We start from the raw sequence: 16993 nt of genomic DNA, 5'->3' as shown, positions 1-16993 counted from the left end.
AGCAACTGACCTTTGTTCCAAGACACAATGCACAATGTGTTAAAGGAACAGTCTGTTGAACACACTATTTGTTTAGTTTGTCTGCTCTGGGCTCCTGTAGAATATTCTCAAAATGGAGAACTTCTGTATATATAAAATGTAATAAAAACATTTTTATAAGGTGATTATACTCTGATGTAAACATAGTCATGTTATCAATGGACACCCTCTCCTCACACTTTGCAGTTTACCTGTTCTCATGATTTTTCCCCAACACTGCAGCTTGCACTGCAAAACCTTGACACATCCCCATCTGAAAAACCACAAAGTGTGAACTAGGAGTGGAAAAAAAAAATAGCTAGTGAACTGTAAAGATGACAAAGTAGAACGGAAGAAACAGAAGGATTTATTATTACCTACACAACAAAAATAATGGAGGGAAATGTCACTGTCATGTCATGGTAATAGCAGTCTGAGTCCTTGTAAAACACTGAAGGCTAAACCAGTTCTGGATATGTTGCTATAGGTAACAGTGAAAAGATCAGTGACGGAAAATAAAATGAATGCATTTACCGAAGTACTGTGCTGTCCATATTCCAGGCATTGTATTACCTCTAGTTATTCTACTATATACTTCTACTCCACTACATTTCAGAATGAAAAAAAATACTTTGATTCATTCTTCTAGATGTATTCCTAATATATTATAGATGTATTACTAAACATCCCAACAATATAAATAACAGTTAAAGTTTCATAGAGCTACAACTCATTTAACTACAACATAAATGCGTCCACATCATTAATAATTAATTTTTTTAATGGAAAGGGAAAAAAGTCACCATAATAAGTACTTAAAGCTAATAATACTTTTGTTGGGAGTGTTTTGTCGCAGTGCTGTTGATCTAAATACAACGTTAACAAAAGTACAGTCAGCTGACAAGTGGATTTTTAAAATTTATGACAGTTATGTGTCTATGCATATTTTAACAAAGAGAGTCACTTGATGGAAAACTAAAGGGATTTAACAAGGAATGTTGAGGTCCTAGAAAAGTAAGTCATTTCCTCTCCCATAACTTTTTTAACCCTCCCCCAACAGTTTTACTTTTTTACCTCAGGCAAAAACACATACATGTGGAGGGTGGGTCAACGTTAAAATGTCAACTTAAAGTGTTTTGTTTGAAAAGACACCTGAGGGTGTGCAATCTTATATTGCTGATCTACTGTGAGTCTAAAAAGTTACTGCACTTCGACTTTTCTAACTGACTTGCTTGCTCGATTTCTCAGTATACTCGTTGCTACTGGAGTCCTACTGTGCATCCTCTATTTATACCTTTCCATGTACTCACCCAGACCAGCTCTGTCGATCTTCGTCTCCATCAGCTATGTGATTTGGCTCTATTCCCAATTTCATGTTCGGTAGTCAGTGAGAAGGAACCAACAGGTACAGGTGCCACTCTACAACTCTCGTCCAGATCTTCCAACTACGACAGCCACTGTCCCTCTCCACCATCACCTGTGCTACCAATTCACTACTGCCAGACACCAGCTCAAATTAGCTGCCTGTGGGACTTTTTAACGGAGATTTGAAGGGCAGGCAGAAGGTATTACAAGCATTGACTGGTTGTACCAGTTGGCTGTTCGCCTCATGTCAAGACTCCAAGGTGGAATTCAGAAATAGAAAACACACCACTAGTACCACCTTGGCACAGTGCTGCACTAGGGTGTAAATCCACAACCTAATGAGGTGTAGTAGGTGCTAAGTGAAAAATTTGGAATGTTTTCTTAGGCTGCAAAACAAACACTAGCCAGGTGATTCATCCAGAGTGCTGTACAATATAATGTCGAACATGTATTGGAGTAGTTCTTTAGTGCGTTTCTAGATGTCTGATCTCCTCTGGAGGAGTCCAGACAGTTTGCAAAGTATTTCTGCTTGGATGACCTCAGCTGAGGGTAACGAAGATGCACTTATCAATTCTGATCAAACACATCCCTGCCAAAGCTGCTTATATCTACCAGTTCATCTCATGCTTCATCTTTGCACCTTAGCCTTAGATTTGGAAGTGTAGATTCCCACACCAATCATCGCATAGTGCATAGTGGAGGACACGGCCCACTGAACAGAATTACTTCACTGGCAATAAGCAAAAATGTAAACCTTGGGACAGACTGAACCCCACTAACACAGCTCTCACTCCAGGTGAACACGGACAGGATTTGTCAGATTAATGGTCCGAGTACAACCACAGACATCCAATGGGACATACTTAAAAAGCCTTCTCCAAGTCTTCGAAACACTTTTTCCTTCCAGTATCCCTGTGAGAATAGTCGGCACTTCAACTTGGATGGATTTGGTGTAGAACCAAGACTTGAAAAACATCTTTCTTCATGACAGCTTTTTAACTACAGGTGTCCAACAGTAAAGGTTAGTTCTTGGGGTTAGGTTTTTCTGGTTTTGTTGAGAAAGGTTTCAATTTTGAATGTAACTCAGGTTGTACAAAAAAATAGGATAAAAAGATTTTATCCATTTTAAAACGACGGCTGTGGTTCAGGTGGTAAAATGGGTCATGTAGCGTAGAAATTATAGGGTTGATCCCCAGTCCAGTCAAAGTATCCTTGAGTAGGATACTGAACCCCAAATTGCTGTGAATGCGTGCATGTGTGCGTGCGTATGGGTGAGCTTGAGTATTATTGTGAAAGCTATCTATGGATGGAAGTACTATATTAGTCCTGATGAGCATTTGGCAGCCTCTGTCATCAGTATGTGAATGTGTAAATGTGACAAGCACTTGAGTTGTCAGTAGACCAGAAAAGATCTATATAAATACAAGTCCACCGCCCATTTAACAAACATATTTAACAACATCTTAAGGATAATGTTTAATTATCACTAAGTGGTTTCAATTCGAAACAACTTAGATGTAATACTTATGAATACATCAAATCAACCATTACAAGGAATCTAGTAGACTTTGTTTGGGGTATTTGATGTCACATGTGTTCTTCTAGATACATTTGATGTGACTGGGTATAAATGCTTGCTGAGCTATAAGACAAAGGCCACTGAATGCACATTTGCTGTTTCCGGTCCATTTGCTAAAGAAAAAGTGATGTGCTTACAACAACAGTCTGAGACCTGGTAATTTTGGATCCAATGATAGCACACATCACACACATTCATACCTGCAGCAAGCACAGTGCTTAGCAACTGAGGAAAATAATGAAAACAGGTAATGTGTGCTTGACTGACGTATGTTCAGGCACATTTTTAGACCTGCATTTAGAGCATTTTAGTATATAAATGATTGATTGATTAATTGAAAAGCGCAGCTTCAGATCTAAATTTAGAAGATAATGCAGTATGTGGGAAAGTTAAATGTAACACTTTGGAAGGTCAGTTTATTTATATACAGTATATCCCTTGTTGGTGCAACCTGCCAAAGAGAGGAGAAAATAACTTGATGACTGCTCGAATTATGTCCTAAAATGTAGTTTTTTTTTAACTTTGTGACCTTTGAGTTCCACTTGGCAGCAGCTGCATTTAATGAAGTAGTTAGAAAGTGACAGAGACTGCACATAATCAGACTGCTGCTCTGCTCTCTTTGTCAGTTTCAACCTCGCAGTAGCCTTTTAGTAGAAAAGGCCGGAGGAAACACACAAAAAACCCTGTTGTCTATGAACATTGCAGCACAGTTTTTGAGATTTTCTTAAATCACATGTCCATAGTGTGAAACTCCCACAACAGGTCTACAATGATTATATATCTCAAGTCTGTATTACCTTTTCTCTCCTTTTTTTGGTCGGATGAGCAGTCTGGCTGGATCATGTTGATACTGCAGGGTTTTTAATCACAATGCAAGCATGACCACTTCCAAATTTGATTTTGAGGATGACAATACACACAATATCCAGTTATTGTATCCCAGCGTAATTAAATGAGTCACATTTCTAACAAGTTCGACTACAACTATTGGGTCTGAGCATTTCTGAGTAGCTATATCTAATGTGTGTAAATTACAGTGGAGAGGCATGGATATTGTTACTGAAGGCAATTTAAGTGCCGCTCTCCCAATGGCTATAAGAGGGCTTCGGTGGGGGCAGGTGTTTTGGAAAGTGTCAGCGCATGAGAAAAATGAAAGTGCTCAGCAGAGACCGCTCCACACATTCACCCACACTGACACATACACCCTCACATTGTCCCTTTCTTTATTGTTCTTTTGTTCATTTCCCTCTGCTCCCTCTCTTCACTGCATGATTTTCTCTTATTAATCAGAATACATTTGCACGGATCACTATGTCCTCATGCAATCTTTCACCTTGTCCTTCTCCTCACAGGGCTCTTCACTGTTTTTGTCCACCTATATTCCCCTCTCCTTCTCTGTCTCTCCTTTGCTCCTAAGCCTATTTTTTTTTCTGGACACCCTGTTTGACCTCTCTGCACTGACCTTCCTATTTAAACAAGCCCACAAGCCAAGCCTGACGCGGCTAGTGACATCATTGCCAGTGTTAATGTGCAGAAGCAGCACCTGTCTCAATAATGATACAGTGCTCACTGCTTACGTTTGTTTCCCCTCTCCTTCCCTGTCTCCCTGTCTCTCTCTTGCTGCAGACCTGAGATGAATTTGCTGATAACACAGCCCCTCAGTTCCCTGTTCTCATTCTGATGAAACTTGTGGTGATGCACGTGGCCTTGGCCACTGCAGGGGTTGTCGCTGTGTGTGTGTATGTGTTTTTCCTGAGCCTGCACATTTCCAGCACCCAGGAAATGACCGCAGACCTAATGCACCAGCTGGTCCGTGCTGAAGGAGAGTGCATACGTGTGCATGTACAGACATGTTGACTTATAAATTTGCATGCATTTGTCCATAACTGACCTCATCAAGTAACAGTATTGGCTCTTTTGACTTCTAAATGACTCCCAAAGAATACAAATATACACAACTGTCATTATACCTTTCAGTATTCAATTCGACACAAACATCAGCAGAAAAGCTGACCCCAGACCAGCAGTGGTAGAAGTTCGACTGAGATTTTTCACTCAAGTCCGGAATTTACATTTTTAACAAAATGTACTAAAATATATCAAAAGTAAAACTCTGTAACTTTAAGAACTTTATACACAGTTGGGTAGTTTAATCGACTGTATGATGTATAAAATATTCAACTAAAAACTATAGCTGCTATAACAGATATATGTAGTGGAGCAAACAGTACAATATATGCCAAAAGAAGTAGCTCAAACTATATTTAACTATATTCCTCCACTGCGAGTCAGTGTCACATATGGTAACAGGTTTGTACTAATACACCAAAATACCCCAAAAGCCAGCAACACTGTTCCCTTTCTTTGGGAACACTCTCTGTATCATCGCAACATTGACAGATGCTAATTGGAGAGAAAAGAGAACTGGCAGCCAAATAGACCCCTAAGCAGGACTCTTTAATGAGGAAAGAGCCCCCCCGGAGGGCTCCCTGGGTGACACTAGAGATCCATACTGGATCTGGCAGTTTTACAGGATCCACAATCCATGAGATGCGTCTGTACTGGTGCCATGGTTAGTTACTTTGATCCTCTCTACAAGACTCCAGCTCCTTGAAAAGAAGCTTTTGTCATGAAAGAACTAGAACATGGAAACAGACTACAGATAAACTACTGTAACTGTGTTTGTCTGGAGAGCGGATGACGCTAATGCGAGACCGTCTGACCACCCACTTAGATAAGAGTCTGGGAATAAATAAAGACTTTAGAGTTTATAGGCTGCTTTTTGAGATGGTTCATGATGACTGAGCACTAACAGCAGCACTGTAAAAAAAGACAAGTATGAAGCAGGATAGTATCCACTGTTGACAGAGCCGCAGTGTAGCATCATTTTACAGGAGGACTGGAGGCTATGAATGCATTAAATTTAAAAGCAATAACAATTCAGATTTGTCCTCACAAGAACCATAAGAATGTCTTCACTAGCTCAGAGCTCATGAAATATGAACGCAGGCTACTACTGACTCAGCTCACTGAATTGAAACATTTTCCTGATGAATTTTCATCCATTTTGAAATTCACAAAGTGTAAACAGCTGCTGCAAGGGGCTTAAAATTACAATATTTCACATTATAATGTTTGTAAGTTAAGAGAGTTACAGACTGAACTATGCCTATATTAACAGCATTGTATTGTGGTTGGTTCTTACATAATTAACCATGATTTACCGGCAATTGCTACTAACTTTTCAACATGTTTAACCAATTGCATAAAACTTGTACTTACTCACATGATGTTGAGCTCATATGTTATTCTTACAAATATAATTTATGCATTTAATTATGGTCTTAGAGAACATTTTCAGCTAGGACTATTATTTGCTCACTGTATTATTACTATGCATGTAGCAGTGAGAGTTATAATTTCTGCCTTGCTCGTCTGTTCAAGTATGCAAAAAAAAAAAGGCCAAACTACTCGAATATAAACTGCACATAAACATAAACATGCAGTGGTAAATTATTGTTCTGTTTCTGGTTCAATACCAACATGCACGCTGTAAATAAAGAAGCAGCCTTTGTAACAGTGTGATTATTTGAAATGTCTATGATGTTTTTTTTAAAAACAGGACTTGTTGGGTTCATTAGCAGCTGTTAGCTAGAATAATGTGTAGTAGATGCCTATCGCTCCGAAGACAAGTGCAAGCTGCAAAAGCTGAAAGAAGAGAAGAGAGAGAAAAGGAACTGATGTGAACAGAAGTGCTACTATTAGCTGCTCTTGTTCTCGCCCATTATGAAATCCTGGCTTACCTTCTGTAAAAGCACTTTACCTCATACTGTGGATTACCTCAAGGCAAAATGCATTTGCAGGTGGCAAATGATCCATATTTGCACGTGCATTCCATTTTTGGATACTGTATGTTTGTCCTATTGCCACAACATCTCCAATCATGGCACTGCAGAACACAAAAAATCTACTTTGAATCCAACCAGCTCTGGTTCAAACTGATCAGGTCTTACCTTTGTCCAGGGAAGCATCCGGAGAGTTGAAGTCCATTAGACTGCTGATTTCAGTCTTGTAGCAGAGGTCAGTGGCCGGCGGCTTCTGCCTCGGCTGCGAAGAGGGGTCTGTGAGAAAAACAAATGACAGACAGGGTTAACTTAACAGACGGCATACACTATGAAGGCATTTAGAACAATAACAAGGATAGACAGATAGTGGAATTCTTCCGTGCTCTTGGAAATAAAGTTTGAGCTCAGGCAGCAGATCATGCAAAGATACTAAGCAATTTAAGACAAATACAAAGAGATTTTCAAATATATCTTCCACTGATTATGGTTATGTTAACTCGTGTTTCTATGTTTTGGATGGTGTTTGTTGAAGCATGTAGGACAGACTTGCAACTGGAGCTGTAAAATGTGTTTCGAACATTTAAAAAACGACTATGGAGATGGCACCAGCAAAATGAGAAAGACGGAAAAGGCCTGTGTATACACAAACTGCATGAACGAATGATGTTTCATTCATGCAGTCCTCATCAGTGTAAGTTTTCCTCTTTAAACAGAATGCATGAAGACATTTGGGAAACAAAATGATTAATGCAGCACACTGCATCATTCCTCTCAAGACACACATAATGAACTTTTACTCCTTACACTGTACTCCACAGTAGCTTGCCATTTATCAACACAGCTACTGTCTCTGGGGCGAGTATGAACACACAGCTGTGGCAAAAGTCTACGAGCTTAAACACATGCAGCCACACAAACAAAGTCACTACTTTGAGAGACTGCTGAATATAAATATTAGCATTTTTATGACCACAGTGTGATTTGATTTCTGGTGAGGTTCAGTGGTTTCTAATATAGTTTTGGCCAGACTCACCAGTAGCACGCGGTGAATACATATTGAAAGCATTGCTCCGGGTCAGCTCACATAAAAGTGTTTGCTAAATGACTTTGTCACTTCAGCATGTGCTGTCCACATCTGCTGTCCTCCCGTTCCAGCCCACAGACGCAGGGAGAGTTTTTTCCAAAGTAAAATTTGCAAAAAGGTCATTCCGAGTGTTACAAGAGCTTTTTTTTAAATAGATAAATAGTCTTTGGTTGGCAAAAAAAATGACGGATGCTCCGTTAAATTCACATTCCAGCAAACTACATCTCTTTCATAAGCTCCTCTGTCCCTCTTGCTATCAGTCCACCGCCCACCTAACATGCTGTTGAATTATTTGCACTAATTGAGCGCAGATGTGTCTGGGTGAAGAGCTTGAGGTCTAGTTGTGTGTGTGTGTGTGTGTGTGTGTGTGTGTGTGTGTGTGCGCACGCTGTCATTATGGCAAGATTACTAATCACGCTTGTCGAGTTGGACTTTATAAGGCTACAAATAATAGCCTGGCTAACTGTTCTCACCTAAGGTGACACCTTAGTTGAGAGCACCTTGCAAATGTATAATTTTTCAAACTTGCCCACAGTGCAGCCTTTGGTATTAGGAACACAGTTGTCACTTCTTTTTGAATAATGTATTGTAATTTACAGCTCATACTTATCTGGCAAGCTTCAAGCCACTGCTGCCCAGTAGCCTCATGAAAATGTTTTATCTTCCCTGTGTTGTCCCCTTGACCGTCTCTCAACAACATTTAGAAACTTTAGTGGAATTTATGCAAAGGAACAAGCAAACTATGATGGTTGCTTGACGGGGATGGAGAGGAAGAGCTGATATGGAGGAATATGCTACAGTAAGCTCAAGTGTGACTTGACATTTTGTTTTCTGTTTAACATAAAGTGAGATTGAAACTAAAACAATAGGTGAAAAACTTCCAAAAGATGAACTTAACTTTTTATTTATTACTAAACTCATGCACTGTATTCACTCAGAAAACCAGTCTTGGATATTATAAAATGCTTACTGCCACAGTGTTGCATCAGAAATATGAATGTAAATAGCCTATTAAACCTAAAATAAAACAAATGGTAGCACACATATTTCAGTGTTTTTTCATTATTGAATCATTGTGACATAAATGCAATCCTGATACAATTACTTACCTGTAAGCAATCATTGCCCGCTATTAATAGGTTGGCTGATTATGTCAAAAAATTAATTTGCATGCGACTCTTTATTATGAGAGATTTCCTACTAATGATAGCACAAAAACAATTATTTTATCATAATTTGGATACATAGTGTGACTCATTTATTGAGTCACAATTATGGATGTTTTTCTCCACTGCAGTCTTTCTTAATGATTCACTCTGTTAAACTGTTTGTTTCACTGAAATCTTGCAGAACCATGCAGATTCAAGATACATGAAGCAACAAATCATTATCACTTGCTTCGGCTGCAAACATTTTTTAATGATTTCTATTCCCTGGTAGACCAATTGGATGTTAGAGGTAAGGAGAGAGAATGGTCAGGCTGCTGTTCCTATTATTGCTTCAGCTTTCAGACTTTGTGGTGATGTGTGCAGCAGTGTGTGTTTGTGTATGTGTGCAAGTGCATAGCAATAGGATTTTTTATTTTTTAAAAGCTACATTGAGTTATCAAGCAGGTAATTGCAATGTTTTCTAGGTCATTCTCCATAAGTCTGAATCAATGTCTGATGAGGTCCAAGTGCCTCGTATTGATCTTTTAGTCTCTATCTCAGAAAAACAGTGAAACACAGAGTGGGTAGACAGACAGTGGGTGGGAGAAAAATACTGGAGACATCAGAAGCTGGTGAGAGTTGTAGAGATAATCAAAAACATCATCTTTTTTTGTTGCTTTGCCTCCCTGCATTCGCTACCTGCAATGAGAGTACAACGTTGTACAAACCTTTACTCACGCTTGCTGTGTTTGGGGTGATCTATTAAGGATTTGAGATAAGAGCATCATTTCCTCTCTCTGCTTCCACTTTCATTCTGCTCTTTCCTCATTTCCTCACATGCCAGCAGGAGCATTATCTGACAAAGACACAAGCTCGCCTATCATCTCTCTGCAAGTATGGATGTCTGCCACAGAGTTTCTTTTTCTTTGGCATAAAAATCTGAGCATATGCGATATTTATGTTTGCAAAAGTAAAATGATGACTAATAAAAGAAGAGAAAGAAGTGGGCTGAAAGGATCATCTGTCTTTTTACTCTTCATAACTGAAATACGATAATCTGTCTGAAACTCCTCTTTCAAGCTACCTAGAAAACAGACAGCTTATGGGGAATAATTTAATGTTCATATAACTTTTATCTTCTTCCTCACATTAAACTTATATTTGTTTTTTGTCTCTGTGAAAAGGTTTATGTGCACACAATCGCTGTGCAAGACATGGGTAGTAAAAATCTTGTAAGATATATAAGCAATGAACTGCGCTGCAGAGAGACTTTTTCTTTAAACGCTGATGAGAATTTATCACACTTTATGGCTTGCTTACATTTTCCTCACCATCAAACTTCCTTGATTTACTTTATCAATAATAAGCTGTTTAACCAGCCGAGCACACAACTGAGGGAAATGGTAATTCTGCTGTGATGAAATAAATAATGATTTGGCACAGAGACTAAAACAACTGTTGTACACCATGTGGCTTTGTAATGATGTAATTATCCAAATCACCGTGTCCTTGCCAAACAGGGTCTATTTACACTGAAAGAACAACCGTTAGACTTAAAACAGCTCCTTCCTGCACTGCATACCGCTCACAGGAAATTTAATTACATTCAACTTTCAGAAGCAGACAATCTGCAATCTCCACAGTGAGGTTGAGTTTGAAATCCATAAACCTTTTCAGTCTTCACATACAGGCCAAAAGTGTGTGCCAATATATCCCCATTTGGACAATGTATTGGATTGAGATTACAAAGACATTCAGAAGACACGTAGTTCTTCATGTAGAGATCAGAGTTACGGTGAGATGCGAGGTATGACAGCAGAATGTCCACCCTGCTGTTAAGCCATTCTGAACACACATCAACATTTGTGTTGTTTGAAATGTTGTCAGATAACACATCGTACATCCTGTTTCATTTCAATCATCTAAAGCCTTTAGTCTGCAGGTACATACAGAAATACATACAGAAAAGAAAACCGGTAGTTGGTCCGAAGTCTTTGGAAAGAATAAGAGACTGCAGTACAGAGAATGTCAAACTAGGCATGAGGTTATTTAGAAAATGACTTCATTATATAGTTTATTTATAGATTTTAAATATAATATTAGTTTGCTCAGTATTTATATTGGATACAATTCTTTAAACATGTGATGAAATAATTAAGTGGCTGATGGAAACATTTCTTTCATGCCAAATTTATCTTTAAGTCTTTAAGCTTCATAAATGGGAGGATTTGCTACGTTTTTCTTTCATATCTGTGCAGATTGACTCTCTTTTGGTTTTGAGGCGTTGATTCGACAAAGACATTAACAATATTTTCAATATTTATAAGAAAAGAAAAGATATTTGGTGGACTAAACAATTTCTATGTTGACAGGATGGACTGATAATGCAATAATGAGAATGAAAGTGTTAATTAAACTACTTTAAATCATTTTATCTACCTCAAACTGTTTTCAGGACACTGGTCAAATAATAACTGAATGACTGAGTGAAAGGTTGTAAGGCACCTGTTGGGTACTGTATAAGGTCACTTTGAAATAACACCATGAAAAATATTATTTTGAATGTGAGACTCAACAGACGTGTCTCTTCAGTGGCCCTACCTAACTGGTGAATCCTATGAGTGTGATGCCAAACTTTGCAGTGTTGCAGTAAAACTTAAATGGAGGACTCAGTGACTCCTTGTCACACAAGCTTCCTGTTGTTCTTCTCAGCATGGATGAAACACAGAATCCTCGTCAGAGAGGGATGCATCTCCAAAAATAAATTATTCCTTCAGAATAAAAGCAGCCAAGCCTCTGCTGCCCCAATGATTTAAGTGAGATTTAAACTACAGACTTTTTCTTTCTGCTTGTGGGGATCCAAGTATTTAGTAGTCAGTCAAAAGAAAATCTAGGAAGCTGAGGTAACGCCTCAGTTTGATTGTTTTCTAAAACTAGGTGTCATTAAATAGTTCTTCTTCCGAGTGCATAATATTGTTAACTGTGGCTTAATTTTACGTAAACTGAGCAGAGATGGGAAGTATTACTATATTTGCATTGGCCCATATGTCCATCTGCTCAGTTTAAACTGGCAGAAGTTTATATTTCACAGAGTATTTCTCTGTAATCAGCCTCCAAACACTGTAATGATCACTAGTGTGGACATTATATTAAAGCGGTTTAGCTGTTATGGTTCTCAGCTGTTGGCACAATCACATGCAAAACATTCCTCTTCCCTTTTCTCTCTGTATAGCTCTGACACTGGCAAGCACTTAGGGTGAGATTACTCTCAATGGAACACATTAACTAGGCATAATGATAACTTATAAAAGACCTCGATACCTTTACATAGCAAGACAGGGACTCCTGCACTCCATTAGGAAGTAGAATGATTGAATAAAACCTCTAATTTACATCCAGTTACTGTACTAAAATGCAATACCTCATGTTCAGTTCAAGTTCACAGGTTTGTGGATATTATTGTAGATGTAATTCAAGTGATCACAGCTATAATGAGCTGAACTCTCCATGGTTATAATATCAAACTTTCCATGCTGTAACGCTCCTCTGGTTGAGCGTTCCAACAGTCCTAAAAGGAAGATCGAGAGGAATTACTGGCCTTCATGGTCGGACAGTTCTCTCTCTGTGTCTCACACTGCTGTCACCACCCCTCTCCCCTGAGTCCTCTCTTCTTCCTTAGCTGACTGACTCCACCACTCCAACGTCACTTCTCCTTTTTCCCTCCTCATTCTCCATCCTTTCTCTGTCACCGTTTAATGGGGTTCCCCAAGCTCTTCTCTCGTCTGAGCCTGCCATACTTTATCTGCTGGCACAGTGCAGGAGAAGACGGCGGCTGGAACAAAAGAAGACCCTAATGAGTAGTGGAGGTGATTAAGGAATGAATAGACGCCGTTGCTGGAACCTTCACTGAGCCGCCAATGTTCCCCGACTCGGTCTGCAATCTGCAGATAGCCACTGCCTCGCTTTTCTTACGTCTGCCACTCGTCTTTAATTGCACTGACAGTCCTTGGTCCCGAGGCTGTTGGACTTGTGATAAAACTCACATATTCATGCATTAATCACCACCAGCTGGGACAGCCCCCCAGTTCTCATCACCTGCCTCAAGACCCCAGTTCAAGGTGCCCTATAAATATCCCTCAGACAAATAGAACGAAAGGACTAGGGGTGTGATGGTGGGCAGCTTGCACTTAACGTTTATCCGCCCATGCTAACCATTCCTGAATCTCTAGACTACATGTTGTCAATTCATATTGTAATGAAAGGCTGCTGAATGTATTGGGCGGGACATTCATGGGAAGTGTGTAGGTTGGGGATGTTATTAGTTGGAGTAAGGAGGACTCAGGAGAAAATGAGCTGTTGCCTGAGAGACTAAACTGAGGAGAAGCTGGCTTTTGTTAGCGTGTGAATGTCATTGTCACAGTGGCCATCAAGGGAATGAACATATCACCATTGTATGCAGGGTTGGAAAAATGGCCCATTTGTAGAGCTCTATGACAGACAAGAGACAGGTGCCTGCAGGCACTACAGCTTCAAAATGGCCTGTACATGGTCACTTCAACGCCATATTTGTCCCTGGGATCAAAGCGCTCTGGGAGACGGAAACAATAGAACTAAAATAATAATAATATATGTTCTTATCTTTACAGCCTTCATATTCAATATCCTTCAACAGTCTCGTAAGTATAGACATTGACAACACCTAACTGTTATTGGTTAGAAGCAGAGAGACAGCTGTTGTTAACTGACCTGCCATTTATGTGTGAAGACCCCATGGTGCACTAAGATGGTGTGAAGCAGTCATGGGGATAAATTAAAGAATGGGCATATTCATTTTGTCAAATTTACAGAATAATTCGTTTATCGTGGGAAAATTCTTAAGTTACATTTTTGGAACGATAAGGAGAAAAGTACTTCTAAATTACAAGTCACAAACTAAATAATTCAGCGTTAGATGAAAAGATCGATACCATCTTCGTATTTTTCCGGTAAGCTAGAAGCATTTATCGGAAAACTACTTAAATTTAGAATAGCCAAACCAAAAATACTGCATTAATGATATTCTCACAACACATAGTCATACTGTAGTACATAGCAAGGTACCTTGGGACATAACAACCACATTATATGAAACAAAAATCAGTGAAACTGTGTATATTTAAAACTTGCCTCAAGAATGAATATGAAGATATTTGAATAATCATCCCGATGCAATTATACAAAAAACCTAGAAGGTAAAATTTAAAATAAATCCTCTTCAGTGCCCTCAATTTGTACAGAATCAATTTAATAAATACTGTCTATACCAAATATGTTTCATGAGAAGCTTTTAACAGCAATTATGACTCAAAGGCAGCGCAAAATTATTCAAATGTTGTATTCTCCAAAGGACCTTGGGAGGCTGTTGTTATTATTCCCCTGCCATGGCAACGCATATTAAACCTTGATGTTATGTGCATTGTTCATAGCTTATCTCTTAGTGCTGCTAAGTGTAATATTACATAATATGATAATTTACTAGCGTTTCATAACATTTCATTGGAAAAGCTACTTAAATACCAAAGTGTTTGGGGTGGAAATTTCATATTCTACCTCTGTCACTTTAATGGGTTTCTAATTGAGTCTCTTGGGCTGGGTGGCAGGTCTGACAGGGAAGGTTCAGTCAAAAGGCTGAGGCTTACTCTGGCGGCAGATGCAAGTGGACAGGCAGAAGGAAGTGAGCAAGAGAAAAGGGAGACTAAATGTGAGCAGATATGTCAAGTGGGAGCGTGAGAGATGGAGACAGGAGGGAAGAGGGAGAAAATGAGGGGAACAGCGAGGCACAGGGAGTAATGAACAAGTAGGAGGAAGGTTAAGAGGGAGAGATGGCAGGAAATAAAGACAATATATGAAGATGAAGTTTCCATCTCCTCAATCAAGGAGTAATGTAATTGCAGAGTGGGTGGGAATGATGGAAAGAGCTCAGCAGCCGAGAGAGCGATCACAAAAGAGGCATAAGAAAACCGTCACATCTGAATATGCTGCAGTGGGAAAGCGAGTGTGTCGGTTGGTACTGTAAATTCTCACATATTTATCTTAAATGCAGAGAATAAAGTCTTCTATGTATTTATACATCTTTAGCTCATGAGACTAGTGTAATATGTTGCACATTCTTGTTATTTTTTATTGCATTTAGTTTATAAGTCTGTCTTTGGTGTATTTAAATGGACTGTAGCTGTGTGTAGCACTACTGTCCAAGTCAATTTTCCCCTTGCTGATAATAAAGTATATCTCATCTTATCAAAAAAAATATAAAATGCCACATTGAATCGCCTATTTCTTATTACATTTTACATTTATGACTCAATCATTGCAGATTGCAACAGCAGCTATTATCTCTTTCCGTCTACATGATTCTGGGCCATATGGTGTGCCACAGGCAAAAGAGGTTAATGGTGTTTTAGTCTGTTGTGGCGACGGGTCTGCGGTATAATTTGTCAGATAATGTTATGATTTTCGGGTTTGTGTCTAAAAGCAAAAAAAAAAGAAAAAACTTATTTTACTACTCAAATCAGCAGCTGGGAGAAAACAACACACCCACACACACACACACACACACACCCACACACACGTTTCCCATTATGATATAAAGCACCCACTCCTCTCCAACTCATCCCAGACAGCAACAATCCTTCTATCTCTCGTTCATGAGAGGCTTTCGGCTCAAGCTCTTTCCACTTTCTCCCCACATTCTCAAACTCACTAACACCTGACAAATACCCATCTAAGTTTCCCCACTTTCTCTTTCATCTGCTGACTGTACATGATTTCTCTCACTGTCCTCTACTCCTAAAAGGACTCCTGCTCCCACCTCCAGATCTCAGCTCATTCCCGCCTTGTCTGTCTCTGCTTCCTCTTACCTTCTGCAAATGTAGCCTTTTCTGACTTCTTCCTACCTTTTCAGCTGTTTTTTTTCTTCCCTTTCTCACTCCCTCTCTCTCGGACACACACACTAACTGTTTTTCAGTCTGTTTATCTTCCACCCTTTAACACTCCCAGGCAACATTTGGGAAATGAGGCGAGCATCAAAAGCCGATATTGAGTGATGACAGTTAACTACCATCCAGGCACGATAACAACACCAAGCCGATTTGCGAACAAGACAAGAACAGAAAAGCTGGCAAATTGATGGATTCTGTAATGTGTGAGCCTTTTGTTCGGGATGTTCATATTTCTCTGCAGAGCGACGGCACTTTGTGGAAAACGTGAACCAAAGCAGAGTTTGTGGAGAATCTTCTATAGCTTGTGACACTGTCGCTACTGACAACCACATTAGCGAATGATGGTGTGCTACACAGTGCTGTTTAAATCACAGCATCTCTGACCCACGGTAAATATAAACCTGTGTTGTTGGCTACATTACATTTGTTTGGGTGTTTTTCAGTTAACAGTAACATTTTGACATGGAGTATAATTCAGCCTTCAGTTTTGTGTTTCAATTTGTGCAAAACTTAGCCACTGATTCGACATTGAACTGAAAATGAACTCACTTGTGTATCTCACATTTGCAGAAACATCACGATGGTGGCCATGGACGCCTCGACTTCTATCCTGACTGCCTCAGTGTGCTGTGTTTTTATTTGGACTGGAATGTAGGTGAAGGACACCAGGAGAGGGCAGTGAAAATTTGGAAACTCTCAGGAAAACTGAGCTGGCAATGTATTTCTTCTCCCCACTGATGTGGCTGAGTCTTTGGCAGGAGGATTTGATGCCATATTGAAGACATTAAACTGCCTGCTGTGTAATTTCTCTCAAAGTGGGGAGTCTGGACTCGTCCAGGCAAAGCATGCAGTTTGACATTAAACTGGTATCGTTCAACAGGGAGTTTTAAACTGGGCTAAACTGCATTTGTATGAATGATGTTTAAACATTTAGACACTTTTGGAAATGTAACATTTTTTGTTCATCCAAACCTCTA

General features: G+C 39.4%; 1 protein-coding gene across 5 annotated transcripts in view; it reads right to left on the bottom strand.

Annotated features, from left to right (window-relative positions):
- LOC104920222 (kazrin) overlaps positions 1-16993 on the bottom strand; it is a 158614-nt gene that overhangs the window by 40101 nt on the left and 101520 nt on the right. For all 5 annotated transcript variants that reach the window (XR_003463788.1, XM_027288286.1, XM_027288285.1 and 2 more), the window contains exon 4: positions 6976-7083. Coding sequence is in view for 4 of the 5 variants with exons in the window: in XM_027288286.1 (XP_027144087.1) it covers positions 6976-7083 (108 nt within the window). In the remaining variant the exon portion in view is untranslated. The remainder of the gene's footprint in view (positions 1-6975; positions 7084-16993) is intronic.

This window comes from Larimichthys crocea, chromosome XV (genome assembly GCF_000972845.2).
Source record: "Larimichthys crocea isolate SSNF chromosome XV, L_crocea_2.0, whole genome shotgun sequence".
NCBI classification, from domain to species: Eukaryota; Metazoa; Chordata; class Actinopteri; family Sciaenidae; genus Larimichthys; species Larimichthys crocea.
This window is presented reverse-complemented; position numbering and strand designations above follow the sequence as displayed.